General features: G+C 38.3%; 1 protein-coding gene across 5 annotated transcripts in view; it reads right to left on the bottom strand.

Moving 5' to 3' along the window:
• LOC145981824 (zinc finger protein 711-like) overlaps positions 1 to 21571 on the bottom strand; it is a 22981-nt gene extending 1410 nt beyond the window's left edge. Inside the window, exons 1-7 of one of the 5 annotated variants that reach the window (XM_083115263.1) lie at positions 21282 to 21571; positions 15463 to 15641; positions 14627 to 14798; positions 13031 to 13328; positions 8194 to 8391; positions 7500 to 7673; positions 2197 to 2392 (exon numbers count right to left, since the gene is read on the bottom strand). In XM_083115263.1, coding sequence (XP_082971389.1) covers positions 2197 to 2392; positions 7500 to 7673; positions 8194 to 8391; positions 13031 to 13328; positions 14627 to 14798; positions 15463 to 15558 — 1134 coding nt within the window. In that variant the 5' untranslated portion in view covers positions 15559 to 15641; positions 21282 to 21571. The remainder of the gene's footprint in view (positions 1 to 2196; positions 2393 to 7499; positions 7674 to 8193; positions 8392 to 13030; positions 13329 to 14626; positions 14799 to 15462; positions 15642 to 21281) is intronic. The other 4 variants (XM_083115262.1, XM_083115264.1, XM_083115265.1 and 1 more) reach the window with 4 other exon arrangements.
• Between the last annotated feature and the right edge of the window lie 371 nt (positions 21572 to 21942).

Here is a 21942-nt window from a genome sequence, read left to right as displayed (position 1 = left end):
GTAAACTTTTGCGGAAGCTTGGATGACAAATCATTTAAGCAGGTTGACGATCTTTAGTTGGCCTATGTGGCTTTGATTATCTCTAACAGTTTCACTTTTTTATGAAGTGTTACAGGGAACAAAGAACATGTTTTGAATGAAAGCGGTTACCGGAAGTTGTCGGTTACAAGGCCAAGAGTTGCTCACTCACAGGAACCTGCTGAAATTTAGGTCAGAGTAGGACAGATGGTCCAGACTTCCTGGCAACACACATCTGTATTTTGGAACATTCCTGCGATCTTATCTCAAATTTCTCAAGGTGGTGTATTTATCGATGAAAGATCTTGACCTGCCATATACACAGACAAAGACTGCAAGTCCAGTACAGGCATTTCGGGCTGCTCCCCCCCCCCCCTCCCCCATCAAGTTGTCAGCAGCTCTTAGGACAAGGAAACAAATCAAGGTCGATTTTAAATTACACCCAAGCACATTCGATTTTCTCCTCTTGCGTATCCAAGAGCAAGTGAAATCACAATGGCAAAACAAGCCTAGCGTGTTGAGTAGCGGCAGTCGGGTGCAGGGTAACATTGACACACTTGGGGGAGGGGAGGGTAGAGGTCAAGTGCTATAAGATATCACTCAAACTTGGTGTGGTGGTGTCTATTTTTAGATCAGACCCACTTGCGAGCGCTCGTGAAAGGAATGAGTGCGAATAAAACTATTTTTCGGCCGATTTCCTTCAATTTTTCAACTTTTTTCCAAATTTTTCACGGTTCCGGGAAAAGGGCCGTTATATCCGGAATTGTAGAATAGAGAGTTGACTGTAATTCAGTCATGTGTATCGATTACTAACTAACTAACTCTCTAGCCTTCTTAAACCCGAAGGTTCTTGGCTGAAGCGACACAAGCCTTCCATCTGTCCCTATCCTGAGCAAGATCTATATACTCTTTTCCATTCCTACCGATTTCCTTTAGGTCCATCTCAACGTTATCCCTCCATCTTCGTCTTGGCCTTCCTACAGGTATCTTACCATCAGGTTTCCCAACAAGAATCCTGTAAACTCTTCTTTCCTCTCCCATTCGTGCCACATGGCCTGCCCACCTAAGTCTTCTTGATTTAATCATTCTAATAATATCTGGACATGAATACAAATTATGTAGTTCTAAATTATGTAACCTTCTCCACTCACCTGTTCACCTGTCTCCTCATCCCTTTTAGGCCCAAATATTTTCCTAAGGATCTTATTTTCAAATACTCTCAATTTATGTTCCTCTTTCAATGTAAGGGATCAAGTTTCGCATCCATATAATAATACAGGCAAAATTACTATTTTGTATATTTTAACTTTTAGTTTCTTAGATATTAAATGAGAAGACAAAAGTTTATGAAGAGAAAAGTAACATGCATTTCCTGAATTAAGCCTACTTTTTATTTCCTCTTTAATATCATTTTCATTTGTTAGTATTACTCCTAAGTACTTGAATTTGGAAACTGGTTCAAACGAGTTGTTATCAATAATTAGATTTTGATTATTACCTAACACTTAGTTTCGACCTGTAAGCATATATTTAGTTTTTTCTTTGCTAACTTCCAAACCTATCTCTTTAGGTGCTTTGAAAAATATTTTAGCATTATTCTTAACTGTATTTATATCATCGCCTAATAAGCCTGCATCATCTGCATATGCTAACAACTGAGTCACACCGTTTAATTTTAGTCCTCCGTTATAGTTTCTTTTACCTTCCTAACAGCATATTCTAAGCCAAATTAAAGAGCAATGGAGATAATGCATCTCCTTGTTTTAACCCATCATGAATTGTAAATTTGTCACACACATTAATACCCACACGAATTTACTTTCTGTTTCACTGGTGCATTCCTTTATCATATTAACAAGCTTCTTAGGTATTCCAAACTCGATTAATATATTATATAATTTATCTCTTTTGATTATGTGTATCGATTAGATTTCTAATTGTGTATACATGCAAGCATGCACTCAGGTCACAATCTTGCTACCAAAGGTTCTGGGTTGAAAAGCCCAGGCAGGAGTGACATCCATTTCATTGTCAAAATTAGCCAGGTAAGACAACTCAAAAGATGAAAATTCCTTCGCGTGCACACTCAGAAATATAACTCTTGCAGACAATTATTGTTTTTAATGAAACATTTACTGTCAACATAATCAACTGTACCAAAAATGAAATCACATTTACCTTCAGTCCTACACGAAGTTGAAATCCCTTACTGCAATATGGGCACGTATATGATGGATTAGGCGAATGTGTTTTTATGTGTTCACTTAACTGTCCCCGCGATCTGTATGTTTTAGAACACACTGCACAAAGAAATGGACGTTCATCACTATGACATCCATACCAATGCAGTTTCATTCGTCCTTTTGTTGGGCATCTAAAATTAAATTAAAGGAAACATTTCTAATGAGCATGTAACATCATACATGCTCCTTCATAACCAAATGGTTAGCACTCTCACCTTTGGTGCAAGCAGTTCCAGGTTCAAGTCTCCTGAGATTTCGTACTGTTTATGGGACCGGTGGCCTCCCACCATTGTGAGAAAATTGGGGAGCTACGAATGAGTAGCATAACCTGGTCGTGGAAACCTACAACAATGACTTTGGGTTCGTCGTGCCGACCACATGTCACTCCGCGACTGGATCTCCCACCTCGGCAGGTGGGAGTGAGTCCGGCAGTCAATAGGTAGACCCTGACCGTCATGGGACTGTTGCACCATGAGTTATTTGTGGGTTGTCAGAGTATCGAGTCCTGTTGCCACTGCTTTCTGCCTTTCAAGACTGGAGGAAGCTACCACTTTTCAAGTTGCTCCCCAATTGGTCTCATGCTGCTGAGTCAACAATTGCATTTTGGGGGCTCCCTGGATACTGAACCCAGAACTGCTTGCACCAAACACACCAACAGTGCCAAACATTTCTTTAAACAGAAGCACTACACTACCCTGCCCTCAATATTTTATTTATTGATTGAATTGGTGTCATTATGCACAGTAAGGCTAATTGGGACTGGTCCTACAGTTTAACCCTTCAGCACGGAGAACGTATATATATGTTTTCCCTTTTGCGCTCAAATCGCGGATAACGTATATATACGTTCTTAGTTTTTGAGTGCTTATGAAAATTCTTGCTTGTTTCTATGTGGTTCGGCGATTGTTTCGCTCCAAAGACTGGATATTTTAGTACATAACTTGACCGGTAGGTGCAGCACAAGTGTGGTTTCTTTGTGTTTCTTACGTGTTTACAAGTGACACCTGTTCTGTGCTTTTTGTTGAGTTCGCACAATAGCTGACAATGCTGTCCCAGGTTGTTCCCGGCGGGTATATGTGTAAAAGATGTGATTTGAAGGATACAAAGCAAAGGTATTTTTTCCTCTAATTTATCCATCATCGAGGAAAACCGTGAATATCCAAATGTATTCTGCAAAATCTAGCGTGACTTTCATTTGAAAAAACAGCTAAAACTGTATGGCGCCCAACAAGGGAGAACCTATTCACATGTACAGCACCTTTCACAAAATACATCAAACATCTAGACACTTACATTAGACATCACTAACTTCATACACTATGGTACCACTATTTACAAACATAATATTTTGACAATTTACATTATTTTCATCTCTCCTCCTGAAATTTCACAAAACATTTACCTAGGTACTAGTTCCTTTGTGGCTCATAGGATGCTTTGAAGACTATCACATGAAAGTGAACTTCTGTTGATTTTACGTTATCAAGAATCCAAAAACTGTAATGTAGCATATGTTTGGATGGCATAGTAAACTGAACTTCTAATTTTTTTCATACCACATATTTGTTTTATGATGAGCTGATTTTTACATTTCTTACTCATATTGTAATTATTTTTGGTTTGCAACACTGATGAAATTATAAAATTATACCACATAAAAATATAAAAAAAAGATCTTATTTGGTTGAATATGTATCATTCGTTGAATATTTTTAAAAAATAAATCATAATGAAATTTTATAGAAATTTTTATTATTAATTATGAGATGGCAACACTGATGATCATGTCATCATTCTTTTCCCAGATGAATGGTAAATTTACTATTTCTTGTGATGTTGAAACTGCTTAAAGTGTCCAATGTCAATGTAATCGTACTTAATAACAAATAGTAATTGATAAATAATAAATAGTAATTGATAAATAATAAATAAAAATGTTACCTTACTGTAATGTATATCCATAATCCACTGAATACTTGGAAAAGTAAATATATATGTAAGAACAAAAAATTTTTTTTTTGAGATTTTGAAATATATTTTGGGATGGCAACACTGACGTTTGAGGAAATATACATAACGTTTCTGTACAATAACTTCTATCCCTTAGCATTTTGAACCAGTGTGCAAAATTTCATGTCTATATAAAAAAGGTAAAAAAAAAGGTAAAGTGTTCCCCTGTGCTTAGCACCATGCCATGAAGGCGTATAGGAGGTGTGGGGGTAACACCTCACACTTTCTTGATCCAGTCGTGAGTGAGGGTGATGTGATCAGCATTACGCCCCTGACCGGATTTACCCCCCAGGGTTTCCCCCAGGTACCCATGTTATTCGACGCTGGGTGGGCACCGGGGCCACTTCTAACGTTAGAAAAGTTCCCGGCTTTGGACCGGCCGGGGATCGAACCCGGGACCTCTAGCATGGCAGTCAGACGACGCTACTACTGCACAATCGGGGAGGCTCTATCAGTATTCTATTGTCCAACTGTGAAAGACGAGACTAGCTAGAGAGGACAAATCTATATGCAATGGGGAAAGTTGGTAGAAACATGCACAAAACAACACTGTATGTTTCAGAGCAGTGCTTAGTTTGTATTGCTACTGGTAGAGACCGGATTTCAAAGGGAAAAAATTTCCTCTAAAAAAGGACCCAAAAAAAAAAAAAATTGCACTCCACTATAAATACTATTTTAAATGAAAGTGCAATATATGAATGGTATATATTGTGCTTTCATTTAAAATAATATTTTTAGTGGAGTGCAAAAATAAACTATAGTCCTTTTTCATTTCCTTTATTTGAAGGTAAAGTACAGCGAATAATCTTAACATCCATTTTGATGAAATCTTCCTTTCAACAGCTTACCGCATTCCATATCTTGCTGCCACTTGTACCTGACTTCGCCATTTCACTAACACTCAATACTGTCGTCACTGTCACACAGTTAAGTTAAAACTATTCTAAAAAACTTCACAATAAGAGTCTAAATCTAGCAGATAAGTACACTTTCAACCCAACAGGCATGCCGCTTGCAATGTGTTTGTTGCTGCGTAAGCCCAGATCGCATTGTTTCAACAATCGCTGCAATACACTCCCAACACTCATGGAGGGAAGGTAAGGCAGAAGGCACTTGTTGTTTATTTTCTCTAAACTGCACCAAATAGACAATTGTTGAATGTTTTGTTCAGGGATAAAACAGTCGTATAAAATAATTGATATCTTGTCAATAAAGGGACCAAGATGTTTTTTTAATAAGGAGGAAAAAATGAATGTAGGCTGAAAAAATAGTCAATAAATGGGCCAGAAAGGAAAATGAAAAAGGGAAATCAAAACCATGTAATCTTGTTGGTGGAAGATAATTATCAACACTGTTGTTATTTATTCCATGAACCAAGTAGAAAAATAAAAGAGGACTTTCCTTTAAAATCCGGTCTCTAGTTGGAATCTTAGTCTGATGAAGATCCTGATAAAGAATGGAAACGTTATGCATATAGTGTGTTTTTATATAATAAATACTGCTTTGGTCAGCATCTTTAGTTTTATTTTTTTAACAAGGAAACAAGGCTTAATAGTGCTACAACTGGATTCCGCCCACATGATCATAGAAACTTATTAACTCATCACCAACCACGTTTTAACTATTTTATCACATTTTATGCTTATCTACCATCCCTGAGGAATGATCAACAAAATAAAGGTACGTGCTAGGACTTTGTCTTAGTTATTTTTATAATTCTGTTGATTGTTTAACTTAACCAGAAAAAGTTGCTAAATTACGAGGTGGTATATAAAAAAATTTCGAGACTAGTTCTGTAACACGCCAACAGATAGTAGCGCAAGGCTGCACGCACAGGCACAGGGAGCACCAACCTTCATAAGTCAGTGTGCCAAGAGACATCGTGAGCTGTGCAGCTGGTGCTCTTCTGACCATGTGCGTTACCACGTCTGCGATTTCATCATGGACAGCAAGTTAGAACAACGAGCGAACGTGAAATTTTGTGTGAAACTGGACAAATCCACCACAGAGACGCTTGACATGATTCGGCAAGTGTACGGCGATGCTGCAATGAGTCGTGCGAGGTGTTTTAATTGCACGCACGCTTCAGGAGTGGAAGAACATTACTGGAAGACGACGAGAGATCAGGACGACCTTCAACGAGCACAACATGCGAAAATGATAAAACCATTCAGCAACTTGTGCATGAGGATCGTCGGAGAACAATCCACAACATTGCTGCCATTGTCAGTGTGTACGGAACAGTGCAGGCAATCTTCACGTGTGATTTGAACATGCGCCGTGTTGCTGCCAAGTTCATCCCCAGGCTGCAGTCCCAGGAGCAGAAGGAACACCATGTCCAAGTCTGCCAAGAACTCCGTCAGTGTGCTGTGGATGACCCGTCCTTCATGTCGAGGATCATTACTGGTGACGAAACTTGGGTGTATGGGTATGACCATGAGACAAAGCAACAGTCTTCACAGTATAGAGCCCATCATCTCCACGACCGAAAAAGGCGAGGCAGGTCCGCAGCTCGACCAAGTGCAAGCTCATCATCTTTTTCGACATTCGCAGCACTGTGCATCACGAATTCGTCCCCAGGGGCCAGACCGTCAATAGCGAGTTCTACTGCCAGGTTTTAAGGCATCTGAGGGAGGACATTCGGCGAAAGCGACCGGATCTGTGGCACGCGAAAAACTGGCTGATCCACGATGACAATGCACCGTGACCGTGCTCTCCTAACACGTGAGTTTCTCACCAGAAACAAGATGATCGCACTTCAACATCCACCCTACTCACCAGATTTCGCTCCTGTGGACTTCGCCATCTTTCCGAAGCTCAAGATCCAGCTCAAAGGTCGCCGTTTTGACACCATTGCGGAGATCCAGCACGAATCGCAAAATATGCTTGACATGCTTTGAAAAGAAGACTTCCAAGATGCATTCCAGCAGTGGCAGAAACGCTGGGAGCGCTGTATTGCTGTACAAGGTGACCATTTTGAAGGTGAACGTGTGTAAACGTAGATAAATAAAGTACTTTCTTGTAAACAGAGCTAGTCTCGAAACTTTTAGATACCACCTCGTATCTAGATATGTAAAAATAATGTATTGAAAGTGTTTTTTCATTTTATTACATACAGGAGATTTTGATAAATATTTCACCATGCATATTGTCCCTCCAATTCATAAGTTCAAACTACATTATAATTTTTGCAATTACAAATTTGCAGTAAAAAAAATATTCTCTTACCTTTTACCACAAGTATCACAAATAAATGGCAATTCTTTTGCGTGTGAAACATGGTGTATCTGCAAACTCCCTTTTTGTGTAAAGGATTTTCCGCACGCCTCACAGACAAAGAGTTTCCTGACTCCATTTTTGTGATTCAACATATGTTGATTGTAACCATATTGTGAATACAAACTAAAATAGAAAGAGATTATATCCAGATGGTAATAAGACATTTTTTCTCTTAACTCAAAATGTCATGGAAATGGAAAAAGTTAGTAATTCGCTTACATGTATTTATTATTCTACTCTATATTTATTTCCGAAGCTGAAAAAAAAAATTGTTCATAAAAATATTCTTGCAACTTAGCTCTGTTTATAAATACATCCGCATAAAATTAATTCATCTACATGTAACGTCTTTTTCCAAATAAATATAACAATCCAAATTATCTCAGTTGTTTATTTTTAAAAAAAATATTACAATGTGTTGTTCAAAAGCCATCTTTCAGTTGCACACAAAAGGCATGTTATAATTCTTTCTAGACATTTAGCTATTTAATAAATATCCTTAATTTTGAAGGTGTTTCTGCAATCAGAATTCTGTAGTTTTCTTTATGTTGTCTGACATGGAAAAAATATCTTTGTTGCAATTATGTCTATATTGAACTTCATTCTAAAAACTAATAAAAAACTTAAAACTAGAAAGACTTACATTTTATTACACTTCTCGCAGGCAAACTGTTCTCTTGTAGGAGCATGAATTGTTTTCTGATGTCTGTAAAGACCTTGAGCTGAATAAAGTCCTTTGCTGCAAATATCACACATGAAAGGTGCTGAAGATGAATGATTGGCCAGTTTATGCCTATTCAGCTCATCCAATTTTACACACGATTTTTCACACATGTCACACCTGTTAATAAAAGTATGAGAAAGGCATTTATAAAACAATACAATTGCGTTATTACAAAATTATACAGCATGAAAACATAATCAACTCTCGGGCACCTCAAAACTTGAAGGTTTAATGCTACAGCAACGAAGTGTTCTTGATCTGGACAAGATCAATTCAATATTCTTTCATGATCACCCTGATCTTCCTACAGGTCTCTTACCACCAGATTTTCCATGGATCCTGTAAAAATTTGTATTCTCTCTGCATCAAAATTTCTTCATTTAATTATAATATCCATCCAACCAGAAAGTAAGTTTCCCTATTTTTTTTTTTAAAAAAAAACCAACACAGTTTCAGGAAACCATTTATTGGCAACAGGTACTGCAAAGGATCAGCTATTTTTCAACATAGCAACCACCAGAATTGAGACTCTTGTCGCATCGTGGTATCAACTTTTGGATCCCACTGTCGTAGAACTCTGCCGCCTGTGAATGGAACCAGCGTGTGACAGACGTCTTCAGCTCTTCGTCGTTGCCAAAACGCTCACCGGAGGACAGGAATTTCTTGAGGTGCAAGAAAATGTGAAAATCGCTGGGAGACAGATCAGGACTGTAAGGTGGATGATCAAACAACTCCCAGCCAAATTCCGTCAAAACAGCTGCTGTGCGCCGAGCCATATGTGGACAAGCATTATCATGGAGGAGCACAACACCTGCAGTATGCATGCCACACCTCTTGTTTTGAATGGCACGTCGCAATTTCCTTAGTGTTTCACAGTAATGGTCAGCGTTCACCGTTTCACCTCTGGGGAGGAAGTCAATGAGCAAAATGCCCTTCCTGTCCCAAAACACGGTGCACATCACTTTCTGTACCGACAGCGTCTGTTTGAATTTTTTCTTGACCGGAGATCCACTATGCCGCCAATGCATTGACTGCTGCTTGGTTTCCAGGGTGAAGTGCGAAATCCACGTCTCATCGCCCATGACGATCCTGTCGAGGAAATCATCGCCGTCATCATGGTACCGTTGCAGGAATGTCAGTGCTGCTCCTGAACATTTCATTTTGTTTTTTACCTGGCACACAATTTTTTGAACAGCAGGTGCTGTGTGACAATCTCATGCAACACGGATCGCAATATCTGCGGATAAAGGCTACTCAACTCCGTAATCGTGAAGCGACGGTTCTCTATGATGCGCTGCCGCACCAGCTCAACCAGATCATCAGTGATGATGGACGGACGCCCACTGCGCTCTTCATCATGGACACTTTGACGACCTTCCGAAAACTGCTGACACCAGCGACGCACCATCTGCTTACTCATAATGTTCGGCCCATAGACCTCGCTCACATGCGGTGGGAGAAGGAATACGAGCTTCCATTTTGGACCACTGCTGCCTCGCTACTGGCATGCGGCGGGAGAAGGAATACGAGCTTCCACTTCGGACCACTGCTGCCTCGCTACTGGCGCTGGGCGGGATCTGTCCGCCTGGCATATGATTGATAGGTCTTAGCTCTGCTGTGCATGCGCAATTTACACGGCTCATTATGTTTACTTTCACGGGAAAAAAATAGGGAAACTTACTTTCTGGATGCACCTCGTAGATATGAATCTAAATCAGTGGTTCTCAACGTTCATGAGACCACGACCCTGTATATTATTCTTTCAAAAGTAGGGATGGACGATATTGGAAATTTGATATTGCAATATATCACCAAGAAAATATCGTCACAGACAACACAATACAATATTTTTTCCATATCATACCAGCAATATATTACCTCTACAATATATATCACCGAATATTGCTGACATGATATATATTGCCAAATATCGTGATGATATATCGCCAACATGATATATATCACCAAACTATCATGACAATAGATTGCCAACATGATATATATTGCCAAAATATTGTGATGATATATCATCTAGTTGATATCGAATGAACTATATTTTTTCAATATCGTGATATATCGTCTGGACAATATATCGCCCAACACTATTCAAAAGGCAATGCCCGATCTGAACAATTTTACTCAAATACCTTTCTACCGTATTCTCACGTCTATTAGCCGCACGCGTGTATAAGCCACACACCCTTTTTTGGCCTTAGATTTCACGAAAATAAAATTTCTCATGTATAAGCTGCACGATTGACTTTTTTTTTTGCGTAGGTAGCCAATTTCAAGTAAGTATTTTAAAAGTATTTTAACCTTTATTTTAGCGCAATGATCTACATATTAATACCGTATCATTCAGTTTGAGTCCTCAAAGCCCTTATTCACTGTCGTTGCTGCTACTCATTGAAATATTTTCTGCACAAGAGGTATTGTCATCTTCATCACTAACATCATCATCCCACAACATTTCATCCTGAGTACCATCTAGGGCATTGGATATGCTGCACTTCAGAAAACCCTTCACAATTGTCTCCGACTTTACACTTTCCCATGCTGCCAGAATCCATTCACACACTTGCTTGAAAGTCAGACGTTTGATCTTTCCTGTTGCCGTAAGCTCGTGGTTTCCTGCACTAATCCAGTCATTATACAGATGCCGGAACGCAGCTTTCAACAAGCGAATTACACAAACGTCTAGGGGCTGCAGTACAGACGTTAGACCCCCAGGAATCACAGCTACATCCATTTTCAACTGTTGCAATTTTGTCTGTATTCTGCCTGTTAGGTGACCACGAAAGCTGTCCCACACCAGGAAACTCTTTTGCGTCAGCAATGCACCAGACCTTCTACTCCACACTTTGTCTATCCAGTCCAATACCAGTTCTTCTTCTTCCATCCATCCTTTCTGCTGGGCACGTATGACAATACCCGGCGGAAATGCCTCCTTTGACACATTCTTACGCTTCAGCACAACATACGGTGGCAGTTTCCTTCCATCCGCAAGAACACCCAACATTACAGTGCATCGTTGTTTCTCTCCACCCGTGATCTTGATCGATACTCTGTGCGAGCCTCTCAGTGGAACTGTCCTGGACATAGGCATGTCCCAGTAAATAGGTGTTTTGTCCGCGTTACCGATCTGAGAGAAGCTATAATCATTGGACTTTCTGCGCAATTGTTGTCCTACGGCGAAGCAGAAAACTTTTCCTACGCATAAAATGTGAACACCATCCCGCACTAGCTCGGAAAGCTTGACGACTGATGTCTAACTTTGAAGCTACTTCACGAGCTTCAAAACGTATCATGTCTACGGTTACAGCATAGCCAGCACTTCTTCTCTCATTTACAATGGCCAAAACTTCTTCTTGTACCTGTGGAAATTTGGCTCCTTTTCCACGAAATGTCTTTCTCTTGCCACTTGTTGCAGCAAGTTGTTCCTTCTGATTTCTCCATCGACGAATGTTAGACTCGTCCACATCGTAATATCGCGCTGCAGATCTGTTGCCGTTTCCTTCAGCATATCGTATCGCTTGCCTCCCTTTGATAGTACCAAGCTTGACCTCAGGCCCACAACCTTCTTTAACAACTTCACTTTAGTGAATGGTTTCCAGATCAATACGACAGTAAGGATGATTCGTGTTCAAAGATAAGATATTATCATATTGTTGCAAAAAAATATTTAAAGATATCATATTGTTGCAAAGCCTGCTACAGATGCATTGTTGTTGGATTTGCTGTTAATGAATCCGTTATGTGATAAAGATAACAAATCAACGTACGTATTTTAGTATCCTAGCAGTAGCTGCACTTTCTTTCATTCGCGTGTATAAGCCGCACATGCTTTTTTTATCATTCACGTGTATAAGCCGCACTTTTCGGGGGAAAAAAGTGCGGCTTATAGACGCGAGAATACGGTAACTTTTTTACTTTATTCATTAATTAATATGTACACTTGAGATTAATTAATAAATAAATTATAGCATAGTCATAAAGATTAATGCTTCAATTCTGTCCAGGCTTGTTAACAAATATAATATTAGGTTTAAATTAGTTTTGAACTATCTAAATTCTCATGGCCTGGTATAATATCTAGGAGCCAGAGGTTGAAAGAAACGCTGATCTAGATCATGCAGTTCAGTGTTGCATAACACTCTTCACTTGCCTATTTCTTCTTTTTTTAGGTCAAAATATCTTTCCAAGGATTATATTATTGAAAATTCTGAAATTATACTATTGCTTCTAGCAGCATGCTACTTTCAACCACAGGCTGTTGCAATTCTGAACAAATGCCCATGATGCCAAATCTTGAGTTCTATCCTCTCTCACTGTGAATGGTGGTAAAGCGCAGATTTCTTATGTCAATGTTGAACCCAAACAATAATCTATAGAGAAATTCAGCGCTAAACTAGTTCAATTCCCAAGGTGGATTTTTATGTAGAGGACATCCAAATATTTCTTCAATACAAAAAATGTTTGGAAAATTATGGTGACTACATAGGGAAGTAATACACATATGTACAGTCATGGTCACTTCCGGGTTCTAGTTTTCTAGTGGTATCGATAGAACCCAGAAGATTCTGTGACTATGCAATTTGTGTACATACAAGTAATAAACATTTAGACAGTTACTTCATGTGACCAATCAGCCCTAACTTGTCATATATACACAAGTTTACCAGCCACAGAACTCATTTCAAAACAGCACATATTGTTATTTGGTATATTACACTGATATATAAAATAAATTCTTTACCTGAAATTTTTGGCTTTTATATGTCTTTTGAAGTGACGTGTATAAATGTCATAAGTTTTCTTTATTATATCACAAACAGAACACTGATATACTGGTACTTTGTGATATGTTTCCCGATAGTGTTTATGAAACTCTTCTCGTGAACAAAATATCTGACTACAATTCACACATTTGGCTTTCCAGTCACTGATCAAAGAACCCTTGATTTTTCGACTCGGAATCTCATTCCAAACTGGTATTTCTGCATTTTCAGATTTCACTATATCATCTTCAATTTTTGGTTTCTTGCCTCCTACATCTGAGGGGGAAAAAAATGTTCATTACATTTGTTCAAAATTAAATACTACAAAAATGGACATTTTTATTCAAAGCAGGACTTAATACTATAACTGAGCTGATATTGATCAGTATTGGAAAGTACAGTTTAAATTTAATCAGGGAAATCTGGTTATACCTTTATGCAGTCTGGATATATTTCAAAGTCTGCTAAAATGCCACATGAAACTTTAAGTCTAATTACTCTGTACCCTGGACATCTGGAAAAGGGGGCAAGGAGGGGTCACAGCCCATCCTGGAAAATTAATATCCACCTAAAAATTATATATTTCACATATAATTTCATTTCAGTAACAGTAATTTATGTTAACATGGTCATTCCAGACTGAAGCAGTGTTTCTTGAGAGGGCATCACTATTATTGGGGAAAATACACCTCCTTTGCCCCCCCTTGGAAAAAAAATTACCTTGCTTGCCCATCCCTGGGAAAAATTCCTGCGGACGTCCATGCTCCGTACATGCATAACTTACTTTCAAATTTTGCACAAACACTGCATAGAAAAAGCAGATTTTTTAATTAAATGAAATTCCGATATTCTATTACGTAATTCTTCAAATATTTAAAAGCAAAACTCAGGTAGACATATATCAATTGCAAATGAATACTTACTTATTAGATTGACAAATATTCTGAACACAATGTTCCGAGTCCTACAATATTCAAGCATCGATTCAAAATAGTATAAGCCCAGCTCTACACAATATGTTGGTTTTTGGTACAAGACATCAAGTCGGTCTCCACTAGTAACATGCTGCAAAATTACCAAACCAAGGCTTGAATCCTGATTACGGCATAGGTGTTTCAATGTATCTATCCCTTATCGAATTCCTCAATTCACTCTTCAGAAAATTAACATTTATTTAAATTAAAATATAATTAACATCATAGAGGAAAGAAAATTCAAAGAAAAGTCCTACATTTGAGTGTGAGTTCTTGTGTTATATCCACTTTATGGGACTGGACTTATGGTTGGAGACTATATAGTCTTATGTATAGTCTTATGTCCTACAAAGTCTATAACAAATGTATTCGGGACATATGGAGTTGCAATTTTGGGGATACAAGTACATTTTATTTATTCTTTGAGGAGAACATTTGATTCAAGATAGTTTCCTTCCATGCAAAAACATACAGAAATGACTGTAAAAGTAACTCTTAAATTTGTTACTAATTATTGAAAAAGTAACTGAGTTACGGTTAATAGTTTGAAAAAGTTACTGTTACTAGTACTGCATTACAAGTAAATAATTATTTCCTTACCTGATTCGTCAACTGTGCCCTCTGCAAAAAAATTTAATTCTTCTTTGAAGAATGAAATCTGTTCATCTGAGACATTTTCCATTTTTCCAACAGTAATAAACTCTGGAGTTGTACTTTCTATAATTTCACTATCACACACTACTCCAGATTTCTCAGTGGGTCCATCTTTTTCCTAAAACAAGAAAATAAACTTAATTATTAACATTTATGTGTTATCATAGTACTGTACAATATGATATCCCCTTTACCCTAATTGTAACGCTCTACGCAAGAATCCATGCCATCAATAAACAAATCTTGAATTCTGTACTAGTTACATGGAGGTCTTCAAGATAACTTGTCATGTGGTCTTGTAAGTTAATGTTTCCTTAAAGTTTTCACACTGAAGTGACAAGGGGAATGGGAGTTTCACACTGAAGTGTATTCGTTATGCATACATGACCAATAGACCAAGGCGACACAATGTATGCTCTTGAGAAAACGGCCCAGTCTGAGTGACACACAAGCAAAAAAGGCTTGTTGTGTCATTTGGGCACAAAGGATTTCTGAAGAATCCTTTCCAGGTGAATCTTGTCACTTGTTGTGCGTTGCTTGTCACTTCACTCTGAAAGCTGCCTAAAACATACACATTGCCAGTATTATAAATCGAATGAAAAATAGAACTTTAAAACCATTCTTAGCCATGTAAACGTAATATCTGATAACATAATAGTTATCAAATGCAGTCGTAAATCCAGAAAATCCCAAAGAACTGACAAACGACTGCACTCAAACATTTTTCATATGACCTGTGGGCCATAGTTAACATGAGAATGAGATAACGCAATTCGTCTTACCTTAAATTCTTCTTCAGTGCATTCTCTAGTCTGCAGAAAGATGGAATTATCAACTTCATCTTGACCATCCATTACATTCGAAAGCAACATGTCCATGTTTTATGGAATTAAAATTGTTTGGAGATTACAGTCATTTTGTCTCTATCTGAAAATAGGAACTGCTGCACTTTGATCGCTGACTGGAAGAAATTAAGAAGCATTACTAATGTTTACTTAGTATATAACACTCTAAAATTCCTACGTAATTTATATTCCCTTCTGACCGACAAGCAAAATAATGATAAAAATCAAGAGGATATAAAATGTACAAATTTCAGTATTTTTCAGTACATTCCTAACAATAATAATTCCTCCTGACTGTGCATTGTAGTTCAGTGATCTGGAGCTTTTCAGAAAGAATACCTTGCATGTCAGTTACGCTAATAGCTAATTCGCTTTGAAATACTCCCTCTGTCCCATAATTATAGTCCGGTATGCCAAAATGGTAGTACAGGAATTACAGACGAAGAGGCAGATGGAAAGCACATGGATGAGGAGAGGCACAGTACATCAGTCTTCAAGATTGTGAAGAGGAACAACGTGACCTTATCGCAACGAGCAAGAAATACCACCCAGACAATTACCAAAAGGAGGCGTTGGGTTGCAACACACCGGTGTGGCACTGTATGGCAACCGGTCTAGCAAGGCACGCTGCAAATCGTTAGTAGAGCACTCCCTCAGTGAGTACGTGTGAGAAGAACAGCCATGAACACACAACCCATGATAGGAAGCGACAGAGGTAGCAAGAACCTCACGGACAGTAAACGACAAGCAGTGTACGATTTTTTCTTTGAAAACAGTACGGCTGGGGTAGTGAAGAATGGTCACCAAACCATTAACTGTTACCAAAGATGTTTACCGGGACATGCTCATCAACAAGTTAATCCCAGCAATAGATGCACAATGGCCTCGTGGACTGCGCGCAGGGAGAATCCAGGTGTCCGTTCAGCAGGACAATGCGCGTCCGCAAATCGTTCCCAATGACCGCGCCTGGATGGATGCTGCAGCGACCAATGGAATCACTTTGGATGTCCTATGCCAACCGCCAAACAGTCTGGACATGAATGTTTTAGATCTGGGGTACTTCCGGGCAATTCAGTCTCTCCAGCATCAGGCAGCTCCACAAACTATTGATGAGTTGATCGCCGCAGTTGAAAAATCTTTCTCTGATCTGACACGCGACAAGCTCAACAACATCTTTTTCACTTTGCAGTCCTGTCTCATTGAAATTATGCGCCTCCAAAGGTGGGGACAACTACAGGATTCCCCATATGCAAAAAGCACACTTGAACCGCTGAAACTTCCTGCCATCTCGCTTGGAGTGTCCTCGAAACATTTACGACGAGGCTAGAGCAGCACTGCAGCACTAGATCTAGCTCGTTGAGGGGATGACAACCTTCCTGGACCAACAATATCTTTCGTCTTGATGTTTTATTTTGTCGAACTTCTTGGTCACTTTGTATTGATCCTGGATTGATTACTTTTTATTTAGGTTCTTTCGGATACTTGATCGGCCAATTTGTACTGATCCTTGAGTAATAAAGTTGTATGACTCATTCCCGTGTTTCATTTTCTTCTTCTGTATACACCAATGTCAATGTTTGAATATCGGACAATTATTATGGGACAACAAACAAAGGTGTACCGGACAATAATTATGGGACAGAGGGAGTAGTTCCTTCAATTGCAGGGAGATGGCACTAGTGTAAGCTGCAGGCATAAAATTCCTCTCAAAATAATCAGAGATTATTTTGTTCAAAGTAACACTGGGTACAAAAAAAGTGTTAGCTCTTTGTCATTATGATAGGTTAAAATAAAAATGTGTAGGTGCTCAATTAGTAAGTATTTAATCCATTTCCATGCTAATAAATCCTTCCTTGGCTGGTTTCCAATACAGTGTTTTTTCATAGCCACATTAACATTTATTTTTTATGGCCTGGTGAGACACTTACATTAATACATGCATACATGCTGCCATGGTGTGCGACTAGCATGCGGGAGACCCGAGTTTGGTTCCCGGTGGGGGCAGAACCAGGATTTTTTCCATGTTGAAATGGCTACAGTGCTCACCCAGCAGTACCTGGAGGAAACCCTGTGGGGGGGGGGGGGTAAAGGCAGCCAGGGGCATCATCCCCACTTCTGGCCGTGATCAAGAAAGTGTGCCCTAACTCCACACCCCCTATATGCCATCATGGCATGGTGCAAAGCACAGGGGAACACTTCACTTTTTTTTTACTTTCTTATACATGCATGCTTGAAAATTATAACACAATACAGTAAAACCTCATTAATCCAGACCCCGATAAGCCAGACTTTGCTTAATCCGGACAGGCAAAAGAAGAAAAAAAAAGCAGAATGCAAGTTTTAAATGTGGCTAGAAGTCAACAATTGCATTTGTCATATTGCTCCACAGTATTGCTTTACAATTTACTGTACTGTATAGTGTATTTAGGCCCATGCCCTTTTAAATACACCATAATAAACATGTTTTGTTGCTATAAACGGAGTTTTAATGCACTTTCTACTGTTCTTTTAGGTTATTTCAGTTAATCCAGACTTTCGTTAAACTGGTCAACTTATCCCCCTTATTAGTCCGGATTAATGAGGTTTTACTGTACAGGGTGGTCCAAAAGTGCGGAACGGGCCGAATAAAAAAGAAATGCATGCGGTTACTGAAATTTTATGTGTGTACATTTAGTTTGGGGATGGGGGAAAAACTACCAAACCACTTTTGAAATATGGTCGCCATCTTTGATCGAGATCACTTTTTTTAAATGTGAACCTAGGCACGTGACATGAAATTATATCTTTTTTTCATAGCCATTTAACATACGGGGTTTTATTATGGGGTAACTCGTCAACTGCTGGCAATGTATTCATTTGGCAGAAAAAGGCAGTAAGAAATATGGCTGGAATATTCAACCAATCTGTTTCATGCAAACCTCTTTTCAAACAATATAAAATAATGACTGTTCCATGCCTATACATATTTAGCTGCCTAATGTTTATCAAAGAAAATATTCATAAATTCAACATAAGACACTCTGTATACAGACACAACACAAGATTCAGTTATAAGTTGGACACACTACCAACCTGGCTAAGCAAAGTACAAAATAATTACAAACACATGGGAATAAAACTCTTCAACCAGCTGCCAGGGACAGCCCACTATGCACCTCTTGAAAAATTTAGAAAGGTTCTGCAAGACTGGCTAAGAGAAAAGGTTTTCTACTCAAGAGATGAATTTATTCTGCACTCAAAAGAAGATTTAAATTTCTAGAACTTTTAATATGTGCAATACTATTCTCTCCATACTCACCCTATGTATTTATTATATATATAGGCTTGTTTATGCTATTCTTGTATTGAGTTTTATATTTAGATATATATGCTATTCTTGTATTATGTCTTACATTTGTATGTTTATACTATTCTTGTATTATGTTTTATATTTGTACCAATGACGACATCTATTGCATTATTGTAATGCTTAATGATGATTAATATTAATGACCTATTGATATTGATAACACTGTTAAGCCTTGTTTCAATGTTTAATAAAACACTCAAACACTGACCAAGGAGTTTTTGCCTTGGTCAGTGTTTGAGTGTTTTATTAAACAAACAAACAAAAAAAAAGCAAGTAAATTCAAGAAAGCCACATTTCCATGGCCATAGTGATATGAAATCTAAACAAGTCATGGAACCAAAGCTGACCTATCTTGTCATCTATTACCTAACCAGTTTCAGTTGTAGTTAACTCTAACTTGGCTTTGAAGATAAATTTCTAACACCTGTGGGGGCAGTTTACCCACTGTACCCCCTGAATTACGTCGAATTTTCTTTTAATCGACCGATTTCAATGTTTTACGTAATGTAAAAGTGGTTTCAGCTTTAGGAAAGCACAAATAACGGAGATATTTGATCCCAAAGAATGGCCCATGTAAGTTAAAACCTGCAATTTCAGAAATCTGATGAAATCTGAATTAAACAAGTGGAACATGGGCCCTTTATTACACCTTAATAATTTTTTCTGCATATCTGAATGTTCATGTAGAGCATGATTTTCTTTTTTAGTTTAAAAAATATCCACAGAGAAAGTTAATACCCAGTGTAAGTTTCATGTTTCTTTCACTTTTTGTACAAAAGTTACATACGTTCAAAATCTCGGTTGGTGACCTTTTGGACACCTTGTAGGAACCCAGGATCCTTGTTTTGTTTGGGACTATAATAGCCTGTACTGAAGAAGACTCGGTATGAATTTACAATACCGAAAGTATCTCCAATTGTTTTTAAATTCAGCATACTCACTAATTTTGGAATCGTAATCATGAATCTGCAGTTAAAAATTGGCGGTCATGTCTGGAAATTGCAAAATTACCTTGTCAATTACCGCTATGATTCTCCATACACTAACATGGAAACGATATGAAGACATCTTCCTTTCCGCACAACGGTCTTGCTACCAACGTTGCTCAAGTGTTGTGCAATAAGTGGGGGCGTTGATTTGCATGGGAGAAAATGGCATCTTGTGTAAAGGTGGAAAACATGTTTGCCCCACGAACCATTTACGGTAAGGTTAGGTTAGGCAAGCATAAATGTGTCATCATAAACATAGTTTTGAAACGCTAATCATTGCAAAAAATAGTTGTTTCTTCATAAATCAAGGGTGTTTACTCCGTTCACGGACCCACATTTTTTTTATACTTATTTTGCAATTTCTAGACGTGACCACCAAATTTCAACTGCAGATACGTGATTACAAGGGCAAAATTAGTGAGTATGCCCAATTTGGTACCAGTTTCCTAGATCGGAGACACATTAAAATCGGATATTTTGTGTTTTGCATGGTTCGTACTTACCAACTGTGTATTGCGGAACATAGTTCAAGGTGCCATTATGCTTTTTACACGAAAAAAAAATACAATTTTTCAGATAGAGAGTAATTTCTTTGACTCCTTTTTTTGCTTTAATAACACAGAATATGGCGGGTAAATCTTGACTACTGTAGTGGGCATGCAGTGTTTCCAACATACTTCATCGAAAAATACCTACTATCGTGTTCGGCACTTGTGCAAATTGTATATTATGCATGGGTAGCTGACGGATAGCTCCACGAACCATACACGGATAGCCCCACAAACCATTCACGGAAAGCCCCACGAACCATTATGCACGGTAGCTGACCCGTAGCCTGATGAACCATTCACGGATAGCCACACGAACCATTTCCGATAAGGTTAGGTTAGGTTTGGTTACGTTAGGCAAGCAAAGTAAAAAAAGGGGGGGTTGAAACACTGACAGGGGCTTACGTCATGAAACGTAGCTACGCAGCATCCGGTTGTCGTAGGGCAAGCAAATGAAAACAATGGCAATTGTGCGTCGGTGAGATATTTCTCTTGAAAAATATATGATTTCCCGGTTAAATATACTCCACGATGAAGGAAAATACCTCGACGAACGTTGTAAACCTTGGAAAAACTCATTTCCGTAAGTAGTTAATTGTGTAAAATTGAAGAAATGTGTCTCCGATGTAACCTTAAAATTAAACTAGAAACAGTACAAACATTTATGATGGCATGTTTATTATTCTGATTTCATAATACACGTGAAACAGAAAACATATAAGCATTAAAAAAAAACAAATACTGTTCTCGTTATTTAAAAAAAATTCAATAAGCGAACTTACGTTTTTTTTTAAATAACAAGAACAAGCGAACTTGAAATATTTACAGAAACACAATTTTAAAAATGTCGACTGAACAAATACAATATACCATGTCACAAGTTGAGACGTTATAACTGATGAAGAAAAGATAAAATAATGTTTTCTCCAAAAACAATAACATTAGCACTGTTGTACATTACGAACACATTTTTTTGGAGCACTGTACGTATTTCTTAAAAATCAAATATTGTAAACTATTTGTCGACAAAACTCTTAATACTCCACTTGTTACCCTTGACATTTTCCATGCCTATGTATCACAGGTTTTCGGAAATAAATATTATTATTATTATTATTTTCATCTCCATGGAAATCGTTTGTCGTCTGCTAGCGTGTTTCCTCCGCCGGTCACGGCAGTGAGCGCTAGTATCGCCGGAAGCATGACGTCACATGCTGTCGTCATATCGTTACTATGGCAACACATAGCATAGTTCGTCTGCTTTCAGTGTCCTTCTTTGAAAAGGAAGAAAGACGCCAATATTTTACCTTGTTAACATATAACAGAAAAAGTTCAACCAATATTGTAGAAAATGCTGCTTTTTTGCTTCCACTTATAAGTACACAGCACCTAGAAAACTTTTTGTTGCATATAGGAATAAAGGTAAAGTGCTCCCCTGTGCTTAGCACCACGCCATGAAGGTGTATAGGGGGTGTGGGGGTAACGCCCCACACTTTCTTGATCCGGTCATGAGTGGGGGTGATGTGATCAG

This window comes from Lepisma saccharinum, chromosome 30, assembly GCF_977018435.1.
Source record: "Lepisma saccharinum chromosome 30, izLepSacc3.1, whole genome shotgun sequence".
In the NCBI taxonomy this organism is placed as follows: domain Eukaryota; kingdom Metazoa; phylum Arthropoda; class Insecta; order Zygentoma; family Lepismatidae; genus Lepisma; species Lepisma saccharinum.
The sequence above is the reverse complement of the archived record's forward strand: the minus strand, read 5'-3'. Positions and strand labels throughout refer to the sequence as shown.